Below are 23,009 nucleotides of genomic sequence, written 5' to 3' on the forward strand. Positions count from 1 at the left end.
TGCAAATACTTAATAACTGAAGCTTAAGGATCATATGATTCTTTAGACAGTAAATCTGGTGGCTCAGAGTTGTACACATATTTGGCAGATTATAGGTTTATCACTGACAGCTAATCTTTGAGAGAACTGTGGCTTAGTTCCTTTTGTTAACTAATTAAAAAAGGAAAAAGAAGTTAAAGCTGTAATTAGACCTATTAAAACATGTATTACTCTCTCAATGGCCTATGCAACTGGGATAAATGTATAATTAAGAGGTTTGTCCAAACATGATTAAAGCTAGTCATGTGTCCTAGGCCATCAAACATTTATGTGTGCATGAGATTGAGAGGAAAGTCAATATGAGAATGTGAATATAAACTATGTCATACTTTGCAGAGAAAGTACATGAACTATCATCTGGCATATTATAAATATTTAACTCAACTGTTTAAAGCTTTTTTCAGATGAAAATTCTGGAAAGTTTGTGTCATGCCTATAGCTTCTAGTAGGATGGTGTCATTGGCAACAGCAATCAGACCAGGGCCATCTGACCCCATGATCTGTCGCTGCTGTTGCCTGTGCTTCACTGATAGTTTAAGAAATTTAGAAATTAGTAGGTTTTGCATTCCTATTAGTGATTGGTGCATTGCCTGAGGCATAAGGATTTGTATCCCTTCCAAAATTCGTATCTGTTTTGGGGGATTTGGTTTCTTTTTTGTTTGGCTTTGTTAGTCTTCAAATTACAAAATAGTGAAGTCTTCAGCTTTAGAACTAAGGCATATTTTTCCTCCCGTAGCGTTAAGAGATGGGAGGAGAGCAGGTCCATTGACTTACCTACCTCACATACGCACATATGAGTGCTTTCTCTGTGCGCTAGTTTCTGGTGATGGCATCTCTTGAAGGGAAATTCCCTGGAACACTGCGGCAGTTCTGGGTCTCTGGCAGCCACCATTCTTTCCATATGCTGATGGTTTATTGTATATTGGAATCTTCCCTGGCTTGTGGGCTCATCAGCCGTTTTGTGGCACATACAAGTTGGAGAAGGGGACTCGGAGCACCTTTGCATCGCAAACTACCCCCAGAGCTCATAGCAGTCACGTTGTATGATAACACCTCTCCAGCCATCCACATCCAAGCTGGTGCCCAGGAGCCCTGCTGCAGCGTGGCTGGGACCGCGATACTCTCTGTAGCGCTTTAGGCTGAAGCACAGGCAGGGAGGGGGATTTCTGCCATACAGTCATTCGAAGAAAACCTTTGCCTCTCTACAAACCAGGAGATGTGAGCAGCTCTCATGGAGGTGCAGACATCGCTGACATGGCTTCTAACCAAAATTAAAGACATAAATAAATTGTTTGCTATAATAGCTCTTTGTTTCAGAAAACTTTGTTGCAGGCACTGACCCAGTGAAGACAGGGAAGTATTGAGATTGCTGGGCTTAACCTATGGAAAAGCTCAGGTGCTGAAGGCTGTCTGATGTGTTTTCAATTTTCCTGTCAGAGTGAGATCTATTTGCACAGATGAACAAATTACAGAAGATCTCCAAAGTAATGTGGAAAGGAATAAACTGCTTGAACATATATCTGTTTCTGCTTGGGGAACAGTGAAATTCAGTTACAAGTCTTAGCTGCCTATACTGCTTTTAAGCACAGATAATTGAGAGAAGAATTTGACTGGTGTCAGCCCTTTTTGTCTTACTAAACTGCTGAGAATCCTGGGGTAGGGGAGAGAGGAAAAAGCACTTGGGGGAAAATCTGGTGCAGAGGAGGTGGTAGAAGTGTCCTGCTATGGCTGTGGAGGAGAACGGTGCTTCCACTGTCTGGGTAATAGCTGACTTTCCCATTTGTTTATGTTGGTTGTCGTGCTCTCATACACTCACAGAGAAATGTGCTTATGGGTGTATGTGTATATAAATACACACACAAAAAAATAGCAGTTGTCTATGTTGCACACACAGTGGTTTTGGGACCGGTTTCTAAGTGGTTCATGGTATGTCTGTGGTCCAAATGAGTAGCAGTGTAAGAATTTTGGAGTTGTTTTGTTTGGTTTTTTTCTTCCTATATGAAAAATGAAATGATTAGGCCTCTCTCTGAAAGGACAACATTTTGTCTTGGGGAGCTACCCAGCTATCCCTCTTCAGAGATGATAAAAACTTAATTTTGACTGACTGATTAGAAGATTGGGGGTTTTAGCTTAATGTGACAAATTACTGCATAATTTTGTTGTAGAGGTTCCAATAGGATGTGTGCCAGCCAAAGATCCAGAAGAAATCTTTCAGCAAGATAAGAAGAGGCATTAGCTCTTTAATCCTAGATATAGAGCTCTAAAACCAGGCACAGCATAGACCTGATTACAAATAATTCCCTAATATTGTTTTAGTCTGATGTATATTTTGCCTAGTCGTTACACCTAAATAGCTGCATTGTCTGTAGTCTCGAATATATCACCTCAGAAGGGCAATACCATTCATGTCTTTATGTAGATTATGCTTTTATAAGACTGCTTTTATTGCCAACTGAATTCAGCATCTCATGACTTAAATTTGGATACTGCTGCTTCAGAGAACATAGTTTGAATATTAAACAGCTATTTGGAGTGTATAAGCATGGGATAAGCTCAGGAGGAGGTTTCAAGGAGGAACTGGGGGAGAAGAATAAACATGTTACTTGTTGCAGATGATTTCATTGTATTTGGTCTCTGATTCAGTGGTATTGATGGAACCTCAATATCTCACTCTTCACCACAACAGGAAATTTTTGTACAGTTTTCCTGCTTTATGCAGGGATTATCAGAGGAATCTGTAATAGCATTATTTGGAAAAAATTCCTGTCCAGTGTATTCACTGGAAATGATACTGGCTGGTGAGCTCAAACTTGCGTCATTTTTATGTAGGTATTTCAAATTTTAGGAACATCCAGTACATTTGCAAATTTGTCATTCTACAGGTGTAACTAGTACTGTCTACATACTCATTCCAGGTCTGGCAGATGGCTATTTTCCCTGTCACCCTCTATGTGATCCAGATCTGAACCTCTTAAGAAACCAAAATCAGCCTCCAGTTCCCTCGCTTTCTAATTCTGCGTGACTAAGTCATTCAGCATGTTATAAATACTGTTGCTCATTCCAAATACATTGGTTACCTGTGCACCAATCATTGTCAGCATATTTCTGCAGTGGAGTGGTTTAGCATTGGGTAATTGCATAAATTAAAAAGCTTGAGTCACAGTATTGCCCTTTCTGCATACACCCACCTGTGTCTGTTACGTATGTGCAGCTAATGGGAGATATACGAATGATAGCAGCACTGCTAACGCCCTGCCAGCAAACAAGGAACTTAGAAAATAGGTATTGATGCAGAATTTACGTCAAAATAAGAGGAAGTGAAGAGTGCACAAAAGTATTTATTTTGTGTGACTACAGGAATCCTCAAGAAATTCTTTTCAACCAAAGGATTACAGTGAGGAAAACAATGAAAATGTGTCAGTAGTGGATTTTTGGCTGCTGATGGATATATTTATGACTGGGGCACGTGTCTTGATGTCTGCATGGCATTTTCCATATTTGTGAATGAGAGCCCTGTACTCTGGCTTAGCTTTGCTGTAGGGCACAAAGTCCATCACTTCCCTGTAACTCAGCATTTCCTCATCTGTAGAAGGGGAATCAGTAATCGCTAATTGTTCTCAAAGCACTTTGTGTTTAAGGACATGTCGTAACCTCTGCTGGTTTTCTCACAAATGTTCTGTAGAATAGTAACAGTAAATTGAGGATTTGCAGAGGGTACCTATGTAGAAATAATTTCCTTGTGCTCACAGTTTTCTGCAATTGTTTAATTTCTGCACCTGCAATTACTTCTGGGTGTAGCTCAAGCTGCTTACATGTCTGAGAACTTGATTGTGCTCATGTATCAGGTATTTAGGCATCGAAGTTTTGTGCCTTATGCCTTCACACAGCAGCACCCAGAAAACTGCAAGTGTGCTGAAAGAGGTCAGCTTGAAAATCAGGTCCTTGCAGTTTATGAAAGTGTTGGCTGGAACAGGGAAATGGGCCATGAAGAAAATTCTGTTAGATGAACAATTCCTTTTTGTCCATTTTAGATTGTGTTGTGCTGAATGTGGAGTCCCTTTCCTGATCCGGTCGGATCGCCCTTTACTCTGGGCAGCTTAATGCCTTTGCAGGCTGTGCTGTTGCCTTGTACGACTGGATCCTTCAGCTGGTGGTACTACCTACTGAGCACACTGATGCGCCTGTGCTTCACAGTACAGCTCAAGGCTTATCTCTTTGTAGCTGTGTCCATCTCAGCTCAGGTTGTACCCTGAGGTTTTTCAGAAGTGTTCAGTGTTGACTTACTCTGCCTTCCTGCTGTGAAGGGGAGGTTGATGCTTTTTTCCAAGGCAAGTGGAGTGAGATAGGTGCTTAGCACCGTTGAAAAACTTCCTTTATTAAGTAGCTTCTAATCAAGGAGAAAATGGAGAATTTGGGGGATTGGAGGTTCAACTCTTTCACAGCCTTGAAGAACCTTTAGGATTTCACCAGTCTTAACTTGTCCCTTGGCACGCTGGGGAGGTTGGCGCTGTGCTTGGCGGGTATTGCTTTTTCTGGATCTGAGAGCAGGATTCGTTACACGCGCCCGCCTCCCCACACCTCCCTCTGTCAATGCAGTTTGCTGGCACTTGGACTTAGCAAGGGTGAGCTGCATCCCAAGAATAAACTGAATGTCTTCTGCCTGTATTAGAAATATCTTCTTGGGTGTCACTGGGTTAACATGTATTATTATTACTTCTCTTTCATACCTTTCAATCTTCACAAAAAATACCCTTTCCTCGACAGCAAGAGGCAGATGAAAAGAGCCTGAGGTTTTAAAAAATAAATGTGTACAAGGTCACTCTCCAGTCACATGTGTTCCTGTTTCCCTGTTTGCGCACCTTTCACTGTTGTCCATCCTGAATTCAAAAAGACAAGGGGGGACCTGCTAAGGTGTTTTATTTCTTTTCTCAGTATTTCTGGCTGCTGGTGCTCTCACGAGGTTTGGTTGGCATCGGTGAAGCAAGTTACTCCACTATTGCACCAACCATCATAGGAGACCTTTTCACCAAAAACACGAGGACCCTTATGCTGTCTGTTTTCTACTTTGCAATTCCTCTTGGCAGGTAAGCGACATGACGCTTCTTTCATGTGGTTTTAGCTTTTCTCTCAAAGTAAGCTCACACAGATCTGAAGTTGCTAATGATGATAGTTCTTGTGTCTTTGGTTGGAATGTTTTAGGCAGGAAAATATTGTGAGCAGTGACTAATTAGTTGCAGGAATTGGATTCTTTTTCTAGCACTGTTACTGGTTCAAGTGTGACTTTTGGGAATTCGTGGGAAGGATTTTTATTTTTTTTACAGCAGTGGGGTGGAAATGGAATCAAAATATTTTAGCTGACTTTTTTTAGCATTATTAAATTAAACTATCATTTTGAATAATGTTATATTGGTTCTCTGACTTGTTGCTTTGATTTGTGTGAGATCTAGGCCTTTTTTAGGCAGTGCCTTTCAGGTTACTGTGAAATCAAGATCTCTTAAGATACTGGGCTGAGTTTTCAAAAGTGAGCAAATGGGTACCTGCTTCTATGTGACAGTCTACATATTGGAGGTTTCAAGAGGAGTATGCTATATTACATACACAATTTGAAATTTTGGCTTTTAAAAATACACTTTTAGATTAGATTCAAATTCTGCCCAACCTTGAATTTGGCCAATCTGACTAAGTTTGGAAAATGCTACTAAACCAATCTTAGATGACTTGGTAGTTGCAATAGCAGTGGCCAGTCCATTTTAGTGCTGTTGCCGCTGAAACAGCAATTAGTAAAAATAGTGAAGTCTAGTGTAGACAGCAAGGCTGAAGAGAGAAACTGTAATGATCGTTAACACTCAGTCTTAACACAGAATGGCAGAGAACAGCCAAGCCTGTAGATGCTTGATGAAAGCAACAGACAGAATCTGATTTGGAGTAGATATTTCCTCTGGCACTTTCTTTCGGTGCAGTCCCCTTATCAGCCCAGTGCAGTATCTGATTGCTGGGACAGGAGGGAATCTGTGATTTTTTTTTTTAAATAACGGCGGACCCTCTATTGTGAAGGTTGTAGGCAGGGTGGATTCGCATAGTTTGCATACCGATTCCCAGAGTTGGACAGCATCCTGTGCAAAAGTGGCATCATAGGTTCATTACCAGCAGGATAAACATGGGCAGCAGTTTAATCCACCTGAACTCGGGGAAGAACTTCTGGTTTAGGGTGGAGCATTTTACAACTTAAAGCACTCATCTCTGAGATCAAACTCACAGATTTGCTCTTGAGGAAAAAGAGATAGCCAAGTCCTTAACTGGTGAAAAGAATATTTTCCCAAGAGGGCCAAGGATGCCACGTATTTGCATAAAGAATTCAGTGAACTATGGATAGCAGGAAATGACAAATATTCATCCTGCTGAGCCTGATTCTGGGACTTAATTATCTCAATATCCAACAGAGGTGTGGATCTGTGGTTTGATTTGGGGACTTGTTTGTGTAAAAAGCCCAGTTTTGAGGTGATTATAGATGGCAACCTCCAAAGCTTATCAGACTGTTCAACAAAGGCATGTGATGGCTGACAGCTGCCCCACCGCAGTCCTGGCAACTTTTAGGCAAGGCAATCTCAGCAACAAATGCAGAGGTTTTGAAAGAAGGATATTCACTTCTGTTCAGTTCACTTGAGAGAAGCGTGGCTACATTCACCATTATCTAGTTTCTTGTGAGCTACTTTTTGTTACCACAGTGTAATTCTCAGCATGTGGCTGAAGGTCCTGTTGTTCTTTTGTCTTCCGAGTGGATTTCGAAGTTTCAGGTCTGATGTTCTCCCGTCAGACTGTCTTGCATATTCTTCTTGGTTTTTCTTACAAGCTTAGGGAAAATGGTCTCTTCATGGGTAATTAGAACCAAGTACTATTAAATGTCGAGAAAAAAAAGTAATGGTGGAATACGGTCCTTAAAGGGCATTTCTTAACTGAGAGCTTGAACGTAAAATTGTTAAGTATTCATATTGGTGCACAGAAAGGCCTGATGTAGAAATTAAATTGGGAAATAAATTCTTTTTGAGGCTTTGTTTCCATCCACTGTAGATTGAAAGGTCAGCTATAAACTTGAGGTCAGTGTCCAAATTCCCATCAGATTTTGAGCATTTTTAGACCAGCAGTGCTGGGAAGAGTTGCATATTAGCCACCATCCGCTTCATCCCCTGTGTTTCTTCCTGCAGGAGAAGAGCACCTAGGGGACATGACTGTGTGCCTCTTTTTATCTTCATTTAAGAACAGCTGCGTTTGTGGTACTCTGTTAAATCTCTGACTTACTCTCATCTTTGTGTTTCTTGCAGTGGCTTGGGATACATCACCGGGTCAAGTGTGAAGCAAGTCGCTGGAGACTGGCACTGGGCGTTGCGGGTAAGCCACTCTTAATAACATCTAAGTAACAGTTGTATCGGTTGATCAGTGTTCAGAAGAGTTCTATTGCACAATTCGTCAACCTGTAATTATATATAGAAGGTAAAAGATTGGAAATTACATCTATGGATATTAAGCACATAGCAGATGCATTCTCTAAGCAAATGGGAAAGGTATGTGGTTCTGGCTCATTGTACTTGTTTTTTTTCCGTACCTGGGAGCAAGAACTTTCCAATCACTTTATTATCAGTCAACCATGATTTCTTGATGGGGATGGGAAGGTGAGGCATTGGCCTTAAATCAACTCAACAGTCTTTCAGTCCCCTGCTGTCAAGAAACTCTGAGAATGGCTTCCTGCTTTGAGGAAAAAACACTTTGTTCCAGTTTCCGCTTGTTTTTCTGCCCTGAGACAGTCGGTTTCCTTCTATTTTAACCTCTTGGGACCTTGATAAATGTGTTGAAAAGATAATACACTCCAATCACATACACACAAACAGATCCTGCACACAAAGATGTCTTGGAAGAGCTGAGAGGAAGTGGCCCAGCAGAACTGTTTTCTGACCTTTGGCAGTCTGGGTGGCATGAGCCCCCGTGAGGTGCATTCTCTGGCTCTGGCACTTCATGAAGACAATGAATCTCATGAAGCTTAGGCCAGCACCATTTATAACAGCAGGCAATGAAATACATGGGTTCCCATCTCAAGCAAATGTGCCCTTCTGTGACACAGGCCATTCCCTCCCTGTCCAGCATGGGTAAGCAAAGCCAGGAAAATCACCGTGAACAGTTCATCTGCAGCTAGGAGAGGGGAGAGTCGTTTCCAGCTGTGAAGCTGAAATGAAAAGTTTAATAGCCTACAGCTTCACATCAAGAGGATGGCTACCTCATTCAATAGCAGAAATGCTTTAAGGGTAAAATTAACTTTTGAGGCCAGCACAAGGAATAAGAAACCCCAGATCCCTTCCTCCTGGTGTGTGGGCTTTAATGAGGTTGATACATTGGAGTGCTGTTTCTATCTGTGAAACCCAAATGATTAATTTGTGCAAAGAAATCTTCACTAGCATCTTTCTTTTCAGATGAAGTCTCCATAGTTATCCTGACAAATCCAGGCTGTCTGCAAGGCTGTACCCCTTATGGGGTCATGAATTCCACTATAAATGACAACACTGATGCATGATTCCCTGACTGTGCAAAACTGTGGGGAATCTCACAAGCTGCACACGTCTATGATGGTTGCTTTGGACGGCATTGCTTTGTTTTCATAGTCAACCAGCACATGGTGAAAGCTTCCAGACATCAGTGTAAAGCAGCCTCTGTCCCTGTGGCAATTACTGTGCTTCTGCAAGATCTGAAAGATTCCCCTAGGTGGTGCTTCCCTCTGTGATCTCCTGTGATCTCCAAATCTGTGGGAGGTCAGGAATAATCTGTACTTCAGTGGGCTGAAGAAGACAGAAGGGCACATTGGCAAGTGGCAGCTTTGTCTCTGGTTCTAGCAGTAATGTCAGCGTTTCATTGGAGCATTACTGAGTATCAATGGATATTGTCCTATTGGGGGATTAAGCCTTTAGATAAAAATCAAAGAGACTTTAAATTATATGGCCCTAGAAAATCCCAGCATTTCCTTTTTTTTTTACCAGTGCTGTGTCTTGTGTTCAGCTGTAATAAGGATACTGTATCAGGCTTCATTTATCCCTGGAGGAGGGATTTTCCTGAGTCTGCAGATCTGAAAAATTTTTGCCTTCCCTTACCTAGATGAATTCTGGGTTTGTCATCTTTGGATGTGAAACACTGCTCCAGGTGTAAAGGCCATTCTCAGGTTATTATTGGAAGCTTTTTTTTTTTTTAAACAAGAATTTATTTTTTAAATTACATGTATAGAAGAGATGATGGTTCGGTGAAAATCTGTGTTCCTGTTTTCCTAATGGAGCTATTTTGCATTCTGACAATGATGGAATTTCACTGTCAAAACAATAATCAAGTTTATAGCTTGCAAAAAACTGTGGGATCTTTGTATTTTTGCCTAGTGATTGGGAGAGAGGATTGAAAACTAGGAAACTTAACCTTTACTGTCATTTTCCTATCTTCCAGCCTGAATTTTCAATGTTTCTTGGTCTGCTGTACATTGAGGTACTCTGAGGAAGCTTCCTGAAAATGGGAAGCCATTGTGGGTTAGCTGGAAGGGGGATGCATGTCAAGCAACAATTTTCAAAACCAGCATGCTCCCTTCATCCAGAAATCTTTCACCTGGCCTCATTGGCTTTAAAAAGCTTCTATGCTGTCCTCGAAACTAGTTGGTCTGTTAGCCCAGTTGGGAGTAGGTTTCCAAAGAGTTAACCATCCCTGAAGAACCATATTCAGATGAATCTTGGTACTTTAATAATACAAAGAAATGGACTGTCTTAATCAGAGCATTCCCAAAGCTGCATGCTTCCAGAGTGAGATAACAAAGTCCAGGGAATGACAGGGAGGAAGGAAAGGAGCAGATGCCTCAGTGTGCTCAGATTCTGAGTAGCTGGAAAGAATTGAATTGCTGAAATGAAACTAATGTAATCTGCTTCTTCCTGACTAGTCAAAGCAAACCCTGCTGACTCCTGTGCTAATTCCCTGTTCCTTTCTTGCAGGTATCTCCACTCCTGGGAATGATAACAGGGACACTCATCTTGATATTTGTACCTGCTGCTAAAAGAGGAAATGTTGAACAACTTGGGGGACAGCTGAAGGCTCGGACCTCATGGCTAAGAGACATGAAAGCACTGATTAGAAAGTAAGAGCACTCTAGTAAAAAGCATGCTTTGCCTCTGATGCTTAATTGGAACCTCCAATGGCTTGTACTTCTTAGCGCTGTGAGACTGGCAAGTGACAACGTGCAAGGTGTTGCAGGAAGCTTAGTCTGTGGACCTAGGAAAGAAAATCACAGTTACATTTCCACAAGGTATCAACTGCAATGACAGTGAAGGATTCCAGCTTTTGCTCTAACCTTTCCAAAATTCATATTACGAGAGAGTCTGCTTTGTTTGGGTCATACTTAGACAAATTAAGGCTTTTGAAGTGTAGAAATTGCCGTGTTCCTTTATTAATTGTTGTGCCACTTGTTCAGACGCTTAGATCTTTTTTCTTCCTGGAAAGAGCTACTCTGAGGGGAAGAAGGGAGTTAAATGCCAGAGCAATTTCAGAGGAGAAAATACACAAAAATTTGCACTACATGGCAAGTTTAGATATATATGTTTATACAACCACATGTGACTGAATGCACAAGCGCAAAATGTGTTTGGGTGCTTGTATATGTGCATAATGCTCACAAGTGTTTAAGCAGCTGCACTTGCTTCCAGAAAGCTTGTGAATGTGTAAATACTTACATTCGTGAATTCAGTGTTACATAGGAATTCTGATGGGAAACTTGTAGTGTCCTTCATTTTTAGAACTGCTGGCTAGTATGCCTTCCTGGTATTGTCATCCAGTATCAAAGGACTATGAAAAGTGATGATGGTTAACTTACCAATATTTCTATATTACTTATTTTGTTAGTTTATCCAAGTAGTAATCATGGTGACATGGATGGGGAGAGAGAAGTGAACCTGGTACTACAGGTAAACAGGTGATATTATAGTGAAAGCCCTGTAGTTCACACATCATGTCTTAGTGACTAAGTACTGACTGTCTCCTGAAACGGTCCCGTGAAAAATGGTCTCTCTGAAGCGCCTCTGAAGAGTTGAGTACACTATTATCAATGGAGCAACACATACGAAGAAATATTCCATGCCCTTTATTCTCCGTTGGTTTGTACCTCGTATTGTCTCTGCTCCTTGGCAAAGGGAGGTGGGTAGTATGGGGGAACGCTGTTTTGTCACTGAAGCACTGGCTCCTATCCTGATGCTCCTGTTCTTCCACTTTCCCCCCTAAACCTTTTCTTGGTTTTGTCTCTTGCATCTCCACAGCCGCAGCTATGTGTTCTCATCGTTGGCCACCTCAGCTGTCTCCTTTGCCACAGGGGCGCTTGGCATGTGGATCCCTCTCTACCTTCACAGAGCACAGGTTGTGCAGAAGACAGCAGAGACCTGTAGCTCGCAGCCCTGTGGCACCAAAGATAGGTGAGATTCATACTCCACTGCTTTAAAGAGGGGGGAAAGGGCGGGGGGGTACGCTTATTTACCAGAGGAAACAGGCAAGTCCCACGGAGTCAAGTTACTAGAATGTCTGTAATTTCCTCTAGGTCTTTGCAACAATGATAGGAAGTGCCGCAATTGTAAACTAGGTTTTATTTCTCTTCTTTTCTTCATTGCATGAAGTCAAACCAAGGGAGAAGCAATGACCTCAGCTCTGTCTTGGTTCCCAGGCTATAGTGCAGCAGTAGAAAAGAGACTGCTGTCTTTGCCTTAGAAGACGCTTGGAGAGCTGAGAGAGAATTTGGTTTCTTAAGACCCACTCTGTTTTCTGTGATAGCAGCAGAATCAGCTGGCAGATTGGGTAGCCACGGTGGTGACTATAATTCAGGGTTCCCCTAAAGGCTGTAGGGACTGACCCTGAAGACTTATTTCTGTGTGAGGGAGGACTTCACTGTGTTCCATTGCTCTGTATACTACAGTGTGCTGAGTTTTGCTGAAAAATGGTGCAGAGATCTGGGACACTTTGGTCTGGATCACTTGATATTATACAGTGGTTTGGTTTTTCAGTCCCAGTCGTATAATATCACTTGCAGCACATAAGCTATGAAAAGTAATTCATTGTTTTGTGCTTTACCATGATGGCACAAAACATAAAATGCTAAAAAAAAAAAACATTTCTCCAGGTGAATAAAAGATATGAAAAACTGCCTTTTTTCAGCCCTTTTGCTTTTTAGCTTGTGAGGGAAAAATAGTATTAGGAAAACCTTCTTGCTCTAGCTGACACAATGCCATCTCAAGTAAACTACTTAGTGGTTTGGAGTACCATCAACTAGAGCACCCAGCGGGCAGTCTCAGTCTATTCTGCAAAAATGCAGTGAGCAGAAAATACAGCTCCAGTCAGACTGTCCATCTGCTATTTACAAAGAGAAGTTTTCCACTCCTTGATGACACCTATATTTTGAGCTGCCCTGGAGCTACTGTAATGTATTCACCAAACATTCTGTAATCCAAGTCCTGTACATACAATACAGGGAATCCTTGACAGCTCCTGGCTCTTCAAATTTAAATTAACACATTTGAAATGTGTAACATAACGGCAAAATAATCTAATCAGGCTGTTTTGAAGTAGTCTGAAAGGAGTTAGAAAGTCAAAGTATGTTGAAAGTCACTGATATTTAGAGTCTTATTAGGTTTCCTTTCCCTTAAGCTTCCCAGTGCCTGCTCTGTCCATGATCTCCCCTTTGCATGATCAATGTGCAGGTTGTTATTTCATTTGGGGCATACATAACTACCTGTGCAGTGCACTTGATAGGAAGCTCTGTTCCACCTAAAGAAGCAGTATGAGCCCTTTGCATCTCTTTGTGTGTTGATCAATGCCTATGTATAAGGCTGAATTTCATCTGCTGTGTTTTTCTTCATTTCAGGGGAAGAGTGCTAAAATCACAAGCACTCAGCAGGGAGCTTATTTGTTTTATTTTAAACTTGCAGAGCCAGTGTGCAGATTTCCATTAGTCAGTTTACCCTAATAATTTGTGGAAAGACCATGCCCATTTTGGGGGAAAAACTAAAAAAACAAAAAACAAAAAACTAAAAAAAAAAAACAAACAAAAAAAAAACAAACAAAAAACAAAAAAACAACAAAACAACAAAAAACTAAAAAAAAAAAAAAAAGTCTTTTTTCTTTTCTTTTTTTTTTTTTAATAGCTTGATCTTCGGAGCAATCACATGCTTCACTGGTTTCCTGGGTGTAATCACAGGAGCCGGGGCAACCAAATGGTGCCGGTTAAAAACCCAGCGAGCTGATCCTCTTGTCTGTGCTGTTGGCATGCTAGGATCAGCCATCTTCATCTGTCTGATCTTCGTTGCTGCCAAGAGCAGCATCGTGGGAGCCTACGTAAGTATAATCCTTTGCATATGCCAGTGTCACTCTCTCTACCAAACTCCTTAGAAGACTGCATGCATTGTCCCCTGCAGGAAGCCTAAGATACTGGTCTTGCTTTTCCCCTTCTGAGTGTCCTTCATTTTTGCCCTTTGGCATTTTTGGCACTATCTAGATGTGCCTGGAGGGAAAAACGATATCTCAGCTACGTATCCCCTCGCTAACTGTCATCAGAATTTAGAGCTGTGGATTTAGCGCACGTTTCCTGCCCCTTTGAGTTGTTTTATCTATAACTCTACCTCTATTACTCTTGCCTAATGTTTTGGTACAGGAAAGTTGGCCTCTTTCCTTACACAATAAGAGTATTGTAGCTGCAGTGGTACCAAATTATAACTACAGTATAATTTGTCTGTGGGCATGCTTTTGGCTACCTATAAGTACCATTAATTTCCATAACTAGGTAGCTTGCTGCAGACCAATAGTAATTACCATGCAATTCCAATTTGTTGTTATCTGTACTACCGTAGCACCTGGAAGTCCTAGTCATAGCCCAGGAACCCACAATACTTGGTACTGCACAGATGCAGATTAAAATATGTCTCCTCCCAGAATGTTTGTAATTAAAGTATATAAAAAGACATAAGATAGATCTAGACAAACAGACTGAAGGGAAAGGAAAAATTCAAGTATAATAATCCAGCCTCAGGCTAGAATCTTGCTTTCAGTAGAGAGCAGAAATCCAGTACACTGAACAGGTTCCAGGTTCCCTTTCAATGTAATAGAGAGAAGCCTGGGACCTGGGAGAAGTTTTTGAAGAGAAAGCATGAGATAGTTGGAGTAGTGGGATAATTTCTGAAAGCCCACCTTTAGCTTCCACATTGCCATGCATGCTCCACCCAGCAAGGAGAATTCATTTACGGTCTACAACCGATCTACTGTGGTTCCTTGTTTCTCTGTATTTCTAGCACTAGCCTAGTGTTATGGTGGTTAATAAGCCGTGGTTATTTTCTGAGTATTTAGATAGCTTCCAATCATTATGGGGAAACACAAGAAGAAAGAGCAGAAGTTTAAAAATATTAAGACAGAACCAAGAATGCCTACTCTGACTACTTAGAAAGTGTCAGAAAGAGATTTGTTCCTCTGGTTTGTGGCATGGTCTAGAACTAACCTTTGATTCACTGATTAGCAGAAAAATGATCACCTCAGACAACCTGTAAGAGGGTGTTACTGGTTGACCAAGCATTAACCTTCCTTTTATCATCAGCTGTCTCCAAGTGAAGAGATCTGTCACATCTCTCCGCCTGCCCTTCCCCGCCACCTTGCTGTGCAGCCAGACCTGTGATTTTTTTTCCTTTCTCAGACTTTATGACAGACATGTTCATTTGTGGTGTTTAGTCTCTTTATGCAGAAAGTTTCTTTCGAAGCTGGAGATACGGTTTTCAAAAATTTTGCATCAAAAGGTGGCTATTGGTCTCATTTTAATCTTTTTTCCTTAGTTGTTTTTTTAATAGCCATGTGACTATTCTGCGTTCTGTAAATATGTAAATATAGATGGTATTATTTAACCAAACTTAGAAACAATTTATTTTTATTATGTATGAGCAGTAAATCTAATAGAGTGTCAATGATTTGCAAAGGAAGTTATACCTGCATGTGGAGGGGGTATGAGGAATATCAGCCTATTTGCTGATGCATATGTTTGTTGCAGGTCACACTGCCTCTCTGTAGCCTTAAATATGCTTACTCTGCTGCTGGAAACTTGATGCATAGAAAGCAGATAAGAGTCTAGTTCAAGTGCCAGCTGGGGAGTTGGAGATCTGAACTCTATAGATTCTACACATGACAGTTGGCCAGCCATTTAACTTCGTTTTGCCTCTGCAAAAACAAGGATTCTTAACTTAAAAAGGGTCAGGACAGCTTAGATCATTAATGTTTGGATATCACTTGGACTTAGATGATCTGTGGCCTAGCCATCTGCTATAAATTAATATAAACAGAAAGCAAAGGCACAACGCCTCTTACTGTTGCTGGTTAGTGTTACAGGTGCTAACCCCACTGAGAGAACAGGTCTATGTTGGAGCTACCAATGTCTTATAACACGGGGTCTTGTTGTGGTGGTGCTATGTATCAGTTGAATTGTCTTTTCAAGGCAAATTTCAAACTGAGCCCTTGTTTTTTCCATGCCCTTCAATGCTATTGCAGTCTTACAGACTTCCAGAGTGTTTAATTCACTTTTATTTCCCTAGGAGACCTGTCTTGCAAGTTTGCATGGTGTAACACTTTCTCATTGCTGTTTGTTTTAAGTCTCATTGGTCCAAAAAAAAGGAGAGACTCTTCTCTGACTCTGGAGTTGGAACACCTAGATATGGAGGACAGCATGATGGACTAAGTTACCTTCCTTATCTCAAAATCCATGATAATAGCTTGTTCTGGAACGAATGCAATAAAATTTATGGGTGGATTTTCTCATCTCTGATAGCTTCCTTCACAGCTGTGTCCTGGCGCTCATCCTGAAACAGCATTCTTGAGTTCTGTGTGACTGTGAAAGGCAAGAGCAATGTCTGTTCCCCAACACGGTGGTATTTCCAGACCTTCTGTATTGTGACTGTCCTTAGATTTCTATCATTGATCACACCATGCTAAAATTGAAGGGTTACTGGTTTTGCGCCCCATATTGGCTCAGAGCCTTATTAATTATCACTTTTAAGCATTTAGGTGTGTTCTCATGAGATGGTGTTCTCTCACACTGAGCTGTGGTGGCCAGCAGATCACCGTCTCCCTTCCCTGCTCTAGTTAACAGTTGAGAGGTTTTAATTTCGACTGATACTGGCATCAGCATAAATGAAATGTTCAGCACTCCAGCAAGAATAAGCAGAGCCCTTGCTTTTTAATTTCTTAGCTTTTTGTGTTTTGGTTTTTGTTTGGGTTTTTTTTTTTTCAAAGACCTGCATATCCTTTGGCATGATCACCTTGTCCCTTACAGGCTGTCAACTGTCTGCTCTCTTCCTCCCCTGAACGTGTGTACTTTTTCTCCCCTGCTCAGTCCTGTCTTGCCAGGTGGTTTTGGTCCCTGAGGGCAGCTGCTATTCCAGTTTTGTAGCAGCCACTCCTACCTGGAGCAGATAGACAGACTTCTTTTTTACATCCAATCTTTTAGTACTAATCCAGTAAATTATTGGCAGTGGTAGAAGTGGCTGGAAAGGTGGAATAAAACAGTGTTCTGTATCATTTAGCTGCCCAGACACTTGTATTTCTATCTTTTAATATCTTGCTTAGCTGTGTAGTCCAATCAGTTCTTACTCTGTTTTCCTTACGGCGTGTGTATGTGTGTTGTAGTCCAACTCCTTACAACAGCAATTTTCATATCTTTAGGTGCCGTTCTTTCTGAAATACGTACTTTTTGAAATGTTGGTTTTCAAACCTGTCTCTTGAAGCCCATTAGCTGTATGGCATCATTGTATCACACTACTCAGACATTTCAACAGCAGATTTTAGACTAGTTTAAAACTCAAAATGACTGGAGAGAGATGCTGTGCTTTGCCTTCCTTTTGACACTGTTCCAAGTTCCTGTTGTACCTCTATTTCAACATCTATTTCAATTCCTCAAAGACGTTTTATGATCTCACAGAAACAACAACTCCCAGAGTAAAACCTTGCCATAGAACTTTTACAGCATCTCAGGCTCAACTCCAGGGATTTTCTGTTGGCATGGTGTTGGTCACTTACCTACTTCTGAGGCATTGATATTGCCCAACACTGAGATGGAGTTAGACTTGCTTCAAATTCAAGAGTACATGTAGGAGTCTTACCCACCATTTCAAAGAGAAATACAGGCAATCATGACGTAGACCGATACGCACTTTGCAAATAGCCATGGAAGGAGTTTATAACCTGCTTAGATCTTGCTGTGAGAGCTGCTGGTGTGACCATTCTGAAACTACTTACCATTTTTGTGAATCAGAATTTGCTAACTGATCACGTAAAGAGAAGACTTGAGGGGGATATAACTTCTATCAGCTCATCACAGATAAGCAACTGGACACCACATGGAGATGGTGAGGTATTATACAACACAGCTGGATTCAGGAGAGGATATATCTCTAGAGCTGAAATCTCAGTGTAAAATGAGGCTTCTAAAAGCGTATCAGAGGTCAAAACCGTGACCATTTTAGGAGCTATTCATCTGTTCTGGAGGCTGCCCTATTTACAATAAGCCTCCCTAGTGTCTCTCTCCAGCAGAAATGCCACATATCCTCATATGCCTCATGCAGTGGATGAACTGATTTTTATAAATCCCCATTAGCAGCTGAAGGACAGACTTCTTTTAATACCAGTATCTTTTGTCCTACTTTTTGATCTTCTTCTTGCTCTCCTTTTCCTTTTACCAGTCATCCACATGTTAAGCACGTGTTTCATGGAAATGTGTTGGGTGAAATACACATTCAACAATTCAAAACTGGTGCACTCTGAAGTTTGTAGCGTTTCAGTGATTTTATTTATGGGACTTGTGCTAAATTCCTGCAGAAGGGGCAAGTTTTACTTGCTGCGTGTAACAGTTCGTGTGTGTGTGTATATAACTTATATAATCTCAAGGCAAGCAGTTGCCTGTTTGCAATATTGTATGAACAGGCAGGGCATGTTGATGCCGCGTTCAGAAGTGTGATTACATCTTTCTCAAGCTCAATTTAATCTATCCAGCCACAGAACCCCAACAACAGCAGATGCAAAGTTGTAGTAGGAAAGATTTCAGAGCAGGTCCTGAGAGCCCACCTGGGGCTCTGGTATGCCCTTGCTACATCACACATGGCTTCAACTCCCATCGACACTTTCATTCATTGGATCTGTGTTTCTTAGCTTGGCAGTTGTCGTTTCTAGTGAGAGGCAAGTTCAAGGCAGACCAGTGGACAGGGGGAAAGTGGAACGAGGAGATTTCCTAGCTGCCCAGCTGGGCTGAAATGACTGGCTCAGACACCATCACAGAGGAAGCAGATCCAGTCACAAAAAGAGGGGACAGGGAAGGGGAAAAGAGGGGACAGGGAAGGGGAATGTGTGGGAAACAAAGACAATTTTAGAAACAAATAGAGGAAGCTTTCTCTAGGTCAATGCATAAGCCTTGCTATAAATAAAGCAAACTATTCCTGGCAGTGACATGATGGCCTGAGGGATTTAGGCAATCTTAACCCATGTGGGGGAAAGACAATTGCAGTGGTCACATAGCTACCAATTTTGGAGGTCCTTCTCACACCCCAAACTGTGCCTGTGCAAGCGGCAGGGACCGGGGCAGTGGCCATGACTGTCAGAGTCTGTCAGAGCTCACAAGAACACCACAAAACAATATCCATCTGTGAGTGTTTCCTCAAAGCAAAGTGTACGTGTATTTCTTGCCGGCTTTGTTTCATTAATGAATATTAGCCTATTCAACCTAACAAAAACTGAACATAAGGCAATTAATAGGGGAGTCTTCAATTACCAGAATCCAAATCTCTATAGCTGTTAACTCTAACTGCCAGGAGGGATTCCAGGAGTAATGTTTTCTCTCTAGACGCCACAAAAAGAAATGGGTTAGCTGGGCAAAAGGCAACCTTTGAGGGAGATTAAAGGAGTTTTGCTTGCCTTCTTACTGGTGGGGAACGGGGAAGCTGGTTTTTACAAATCTGGTTATTTAAGGAGCATTTTGTCTATGTGTTCTGCTCTTCATAATACACAAAGGAAGAGGGAGACATGAGGGTGGAAGCTTTTCTGTCTTTGTTTTTTCATTCTGTTAAATTTCTTCACTAAATTGTTAACATACAACATAAAAGGAAAAGGTTCCTGATTGAAATACGAGTAAAAAGCTTTTTGATGGAGGCGATGTTCCTCCTGAAGCCACATCACCCTTGCTCCATTGAACTGAGTTTGATGAACATTTAATGATGAGGCCAGGTTAAATTAGTTTCTCCTCTTGATTATTTCCAGTCCTTCAGTTGCTACAACTGTTTGTAGAACTGTTTAGTGAATTGCACCATGGAACTGATTTGGGTTAAAAATCAGCAAAAGAAGCCCCTCTTCCCCTACCTCCCCCAGCAAAAGATTCTTTGTCCCATCTCAGTTTCCTGCTCTGAATCCCTGCTTGGCTCCATTGTACCAGCACAGCTAAGAAGGCAGTATGGGATGGGAGTGCCTGAGGTGGAAAGGATATGTGGTGGCTGTTTATACCACACCACCACAAAAAGAAGCTCTCATCCCACTACATACACAGGTCGTTTAATGTATCTCATTGACCATCTCCACAGAGTCAAGAACTATATTTCACCTTAAGACACTGATGTTGCAAAACCCATACTTAAGTCTTGTCTTGACTGTACATAGATGTTACCAGTGTAACGGCTGAGATGTTATAGTGCCTAGATCCATGTCCCCCTCAAAAAGGACAGCAATATGCTAGCGGGAAGGGAAGGGATCTTGCACATGGAGAACCTCATTTGGTTTGCTACAGAGCTTTAACACATAACTTGATTCCTAGTGATGAAAATGACTGTGTTTTGGGGAGTTGTGGCCTTGCCTTTTCTAACTGTTTTTTTTGGAACAGAATCGTTTAAGTGTGGAAGCCCACAGCTGTCTCTTCTTGCAGGCTTCTCATGTTGTTCTGCTACCAAATGTGTCAGCCTTTTATTTAGCTGCTCTGTAGATCATAAACAATTTACACTAATGAAGTTGCAGGCCAACCCACTAGAGCTCTGATGAAAATCTATAGTTTTCTAATATTCGGGATAAACCACAAAAGTAATCAGGAGTGTATTGTGTACAGAAGAATCCTTTGCGTAGGTTTGAGACAAATAAGCAACAAAGGAAAGTTTGTGACAGGTTATTTTTCCCTTGAATGTCAAGTGAATAAATCTTTTCTTTTTTGTGTGTTTTGTTGCAACAGATTTGCATTTTTATCGGAGAAACTCTTCTGTTTTCAAACTGGGCTATCACAGCAGACATACTAATGGTGAGTGTACTTTGGAACAGCATCTTTCTCTTCTGGTGGCCAGTTTGTCAGCTTGCAAGAACAACCTGAAGTTCACAATTTCTTCCAAATACCCAGCCCCTACTTCAGCCTATTCTTTTTTTTTTTTTTTTTAACTTGCTGAAGGGGAAGGTGAGATAGAGGGAGGAAGAAAAAGATTGTTGTCCTTCGTTCTGAGCACCAGGGAGAGAAAATGTCCAGAAGGGATACCATTACTGAGTTCAAATAGTTTCCCCAGATTTCAAGTATTTTGCACAATCCCCCCCATATGCAAAGAAATCGGCCAACATTTCCTAATAGTCAGCACATTAGTGGATTTTGTTATCAATAAGTAGGCTTTGTTCTCCAATAGGAAATCTTTCCCTCCCTCCCTCCTCTGACCACAAAGGCAGCCATCTACCTCTCTCTTTGGCTTAACTCCAGCAAACCTACCATTCAACACATACACAATAGAAAACCACCTCTGGGAGAGAGGAAAAGAAAGTATAAAGAATTTTTGGACTGTGTCCGCTTTGTCCAAGAGGAAACTGTTAGGGACTTTTCACCTCATGTCCTTCATTTTCCATTCTTTTTCCACCATAGAGCTTTATAAGTCTTTCAAATTGGCAAGCTGACCTCAGCAGCTAGATTTTCATATGAAATAGTCTGGATGTTTGTTAAAGAGCCTCGCATGGTTTGTAATGCTTCCATCAGAGATGTATGGAGCCTATCAAAGATACTGCATGTTGAAATCCCATTGTGAGGGAGGTTACTTGTTGCTTATTGTATGAAAAAGAAAGAAACTACAGGACTTGCCTGGGGTCTTTCGGCAGCTTGTTGACAAAACTAAAAATATAATCAGTCTGACATCAATAGAAAACTCCCTTGACTTGTATTTGTTGCTTATACAAACATCAGCAAGAAAACAATCTGGCTCAGTATTCCTAGATGTAAAGATAACGGTGTTGATATATTGATTCAGCAAAGAACTTCAAGCTTCTGCTTAAGTTCTGTTTATGATTTAAGTTCAAGGTTGTGTTTACATTTTAAGGTAGCTCTGTAGTTGCCATAACTGTGTTGCCTGATGAACTTTCAATCTTTAACTCATTTGTGCAGAGAACACTTTGGGAGGTAGGGTGGGGTGGTTAATCCCACTTCTCTCAGATGTGAATAAAGCACAGAGAAATAAAGGTTATCAGTGCACTTCAGTAGCATTAGATAGCTTTTAATTACCAAGGTTTGTTCCTCCTACCGGTTTATCTTTAGTGTGATAGAGCTCTGCTTGGGCTGAACGGGTGGTTACTCTGTACTTACATGGGTTTTGCAGCTTGTGCTGAGTTCACGGCTGCCGCGGCCGTTCTTTGAGTGGTATCTCAACACTTAGATGTGCATTCTGCAGACAGCTGTGTTGAGGAAGAAATTACGGTACAGTATTAGTAGTTGCTCATTACTGCTCCTGCTAGAGCTTCCTGTCGCACCGTGCCTGTGGCTGTGATGTTCACAGGAGCGCTCCCAGCTCTCTCTGGTCAGAATTAGCTGTCTGGCTTAAATAGAAAATCTTTTCTATCATCACTAGCATCAGCTGAAATAAGTGGGGGCCTGGCCATGGAGCACATCTGTAGTCCTCCAGCAGTGAGTCTCAAAGAGCAGCTGAAGTAGTCATCTCTGCTGCCAGCATAGCACAGCTGGAGGGAAGGTACCTGTCGGACGTGTTCAAGGTCCTCCAGACAATCTGTGCCAGAGCGAGAGCTGAAACGTGACTTATGTTGTCTCAAGCTAACCTCAAAAGACATTTTTCAACCAACTACTTCACTACAGCAGGTGTACTAAGGATGCCATCATTGCCCCATTTTAATTACTGAGAATTTTTGTGTTGAATTCAGTGTGACTTCAGTAGCCTGTAGCTTTTTAATAGCTTTTATAGGATTTGCCATCTGTCTTACGTGACCAGCATCCTATAGCCTGTTGCATTTTGTAGGGATGCATTTGCAGTTACTTACATTGCTTTAGTGCAAACGAACTCCATAAGAAATGATTGGATATAATTAGAAATAATTTCTTAGTTCAAATTTTCAAAACACAGGAAAGAAATTAAAACTATGTTTTAAAAATTGGACTTCGGTAATTGATACCAGCCCTTTAACTAGGTATTCTCTTGTCTGCTTAGAGAAATGAACTGAGTGTCATATATAATGCCCAGCTTACTGCATTATCAGCACAAATAGACCTGTAAAAGTGCTATACAAATAAATGTAAACATCCACTTAGATCAATGCAGGCCTGTAAACAGATGGTCTGAAGTGCATTCGTATTACACAAGGGGTTTGAGAGGCTGTTTAGTCAGACAATAGGTGAGAGCCAGGGCTAAAACCATGTTTGACAGACAGCTTTGTAAGAAGTCCTAGCCAGAGAAAGGTGTGGATATGCTTTAGCAAGATGCACTTTAAATGTTTGGCAAATTAATTTCTGCTGATTACTATTTATTTGGTGTAATCATAATTGTGTTTGTTCTTGCCTGAAGGCTGGTAAGGAGTTTAAAAGCATTATTAGCGTAAGCCTAACAATACTTTCATCATATACATAAATATTATCCTTTTTTCATGGATAAAAAGGTCTCAATACTGACTGAACACTG

The 23,009-nt window shown here is 41.2% G+C and overlaps 1 protein-coding gene across 1 annotated transcript in view; it reads left to right on the forward strand.

Annotated features, from left to right (window-relative positions):
• SPNS2 (spinster homolog 2 (Drosophila)) overlaps positions 1-23,009 on the forward strand; it is a 118,383-nt gene that overhangs the window by 78,248 nt on the left and 17,126 nt on the right. Inside the window, exons 4-9 of the mRNA XM_010282464.1 lie at positions 4,972-5,123; positions 7,359-7,425; positions 10,044-10,186; positions 11,358-11,510; positions 13,230-13,419; positions 20,312-20,377. Of these exons, the coding sequence (XP_010280766.1) occupies positions 4,972-5,123; positions 7,359-7,425; positions 10,044-10,186; positions 11,358-11,510; positions 13,230-13,419; positions 20,312-20,377 (771 nt within the window). The remainder of the gene's footprint in view (positions 1-4,971; positions 5,124-7,358; positions 7,426-10,043; positions 10,187-11,357; positions 11,511-13,229; positions 13,420-20,311; positions 20,378-23,009) is intronic.

This window comes from Phaethon lepturus, unplaced genomic scaffold (genome assembly GCF_000687285.1).
Source record: "Phaethon lepturus isolate BGI_N335 unplaced genomic scaffold, ASM68728v1 scaffold21332, whole genome shotgun sequence".
In the NCBI taxonomy this organism is placed as follows: Eukaryota; Metazoa; Chordata; class Aves; order Phaethontiformes; family Phaethontidae; genus Phaethon; species Phaethon lepturus.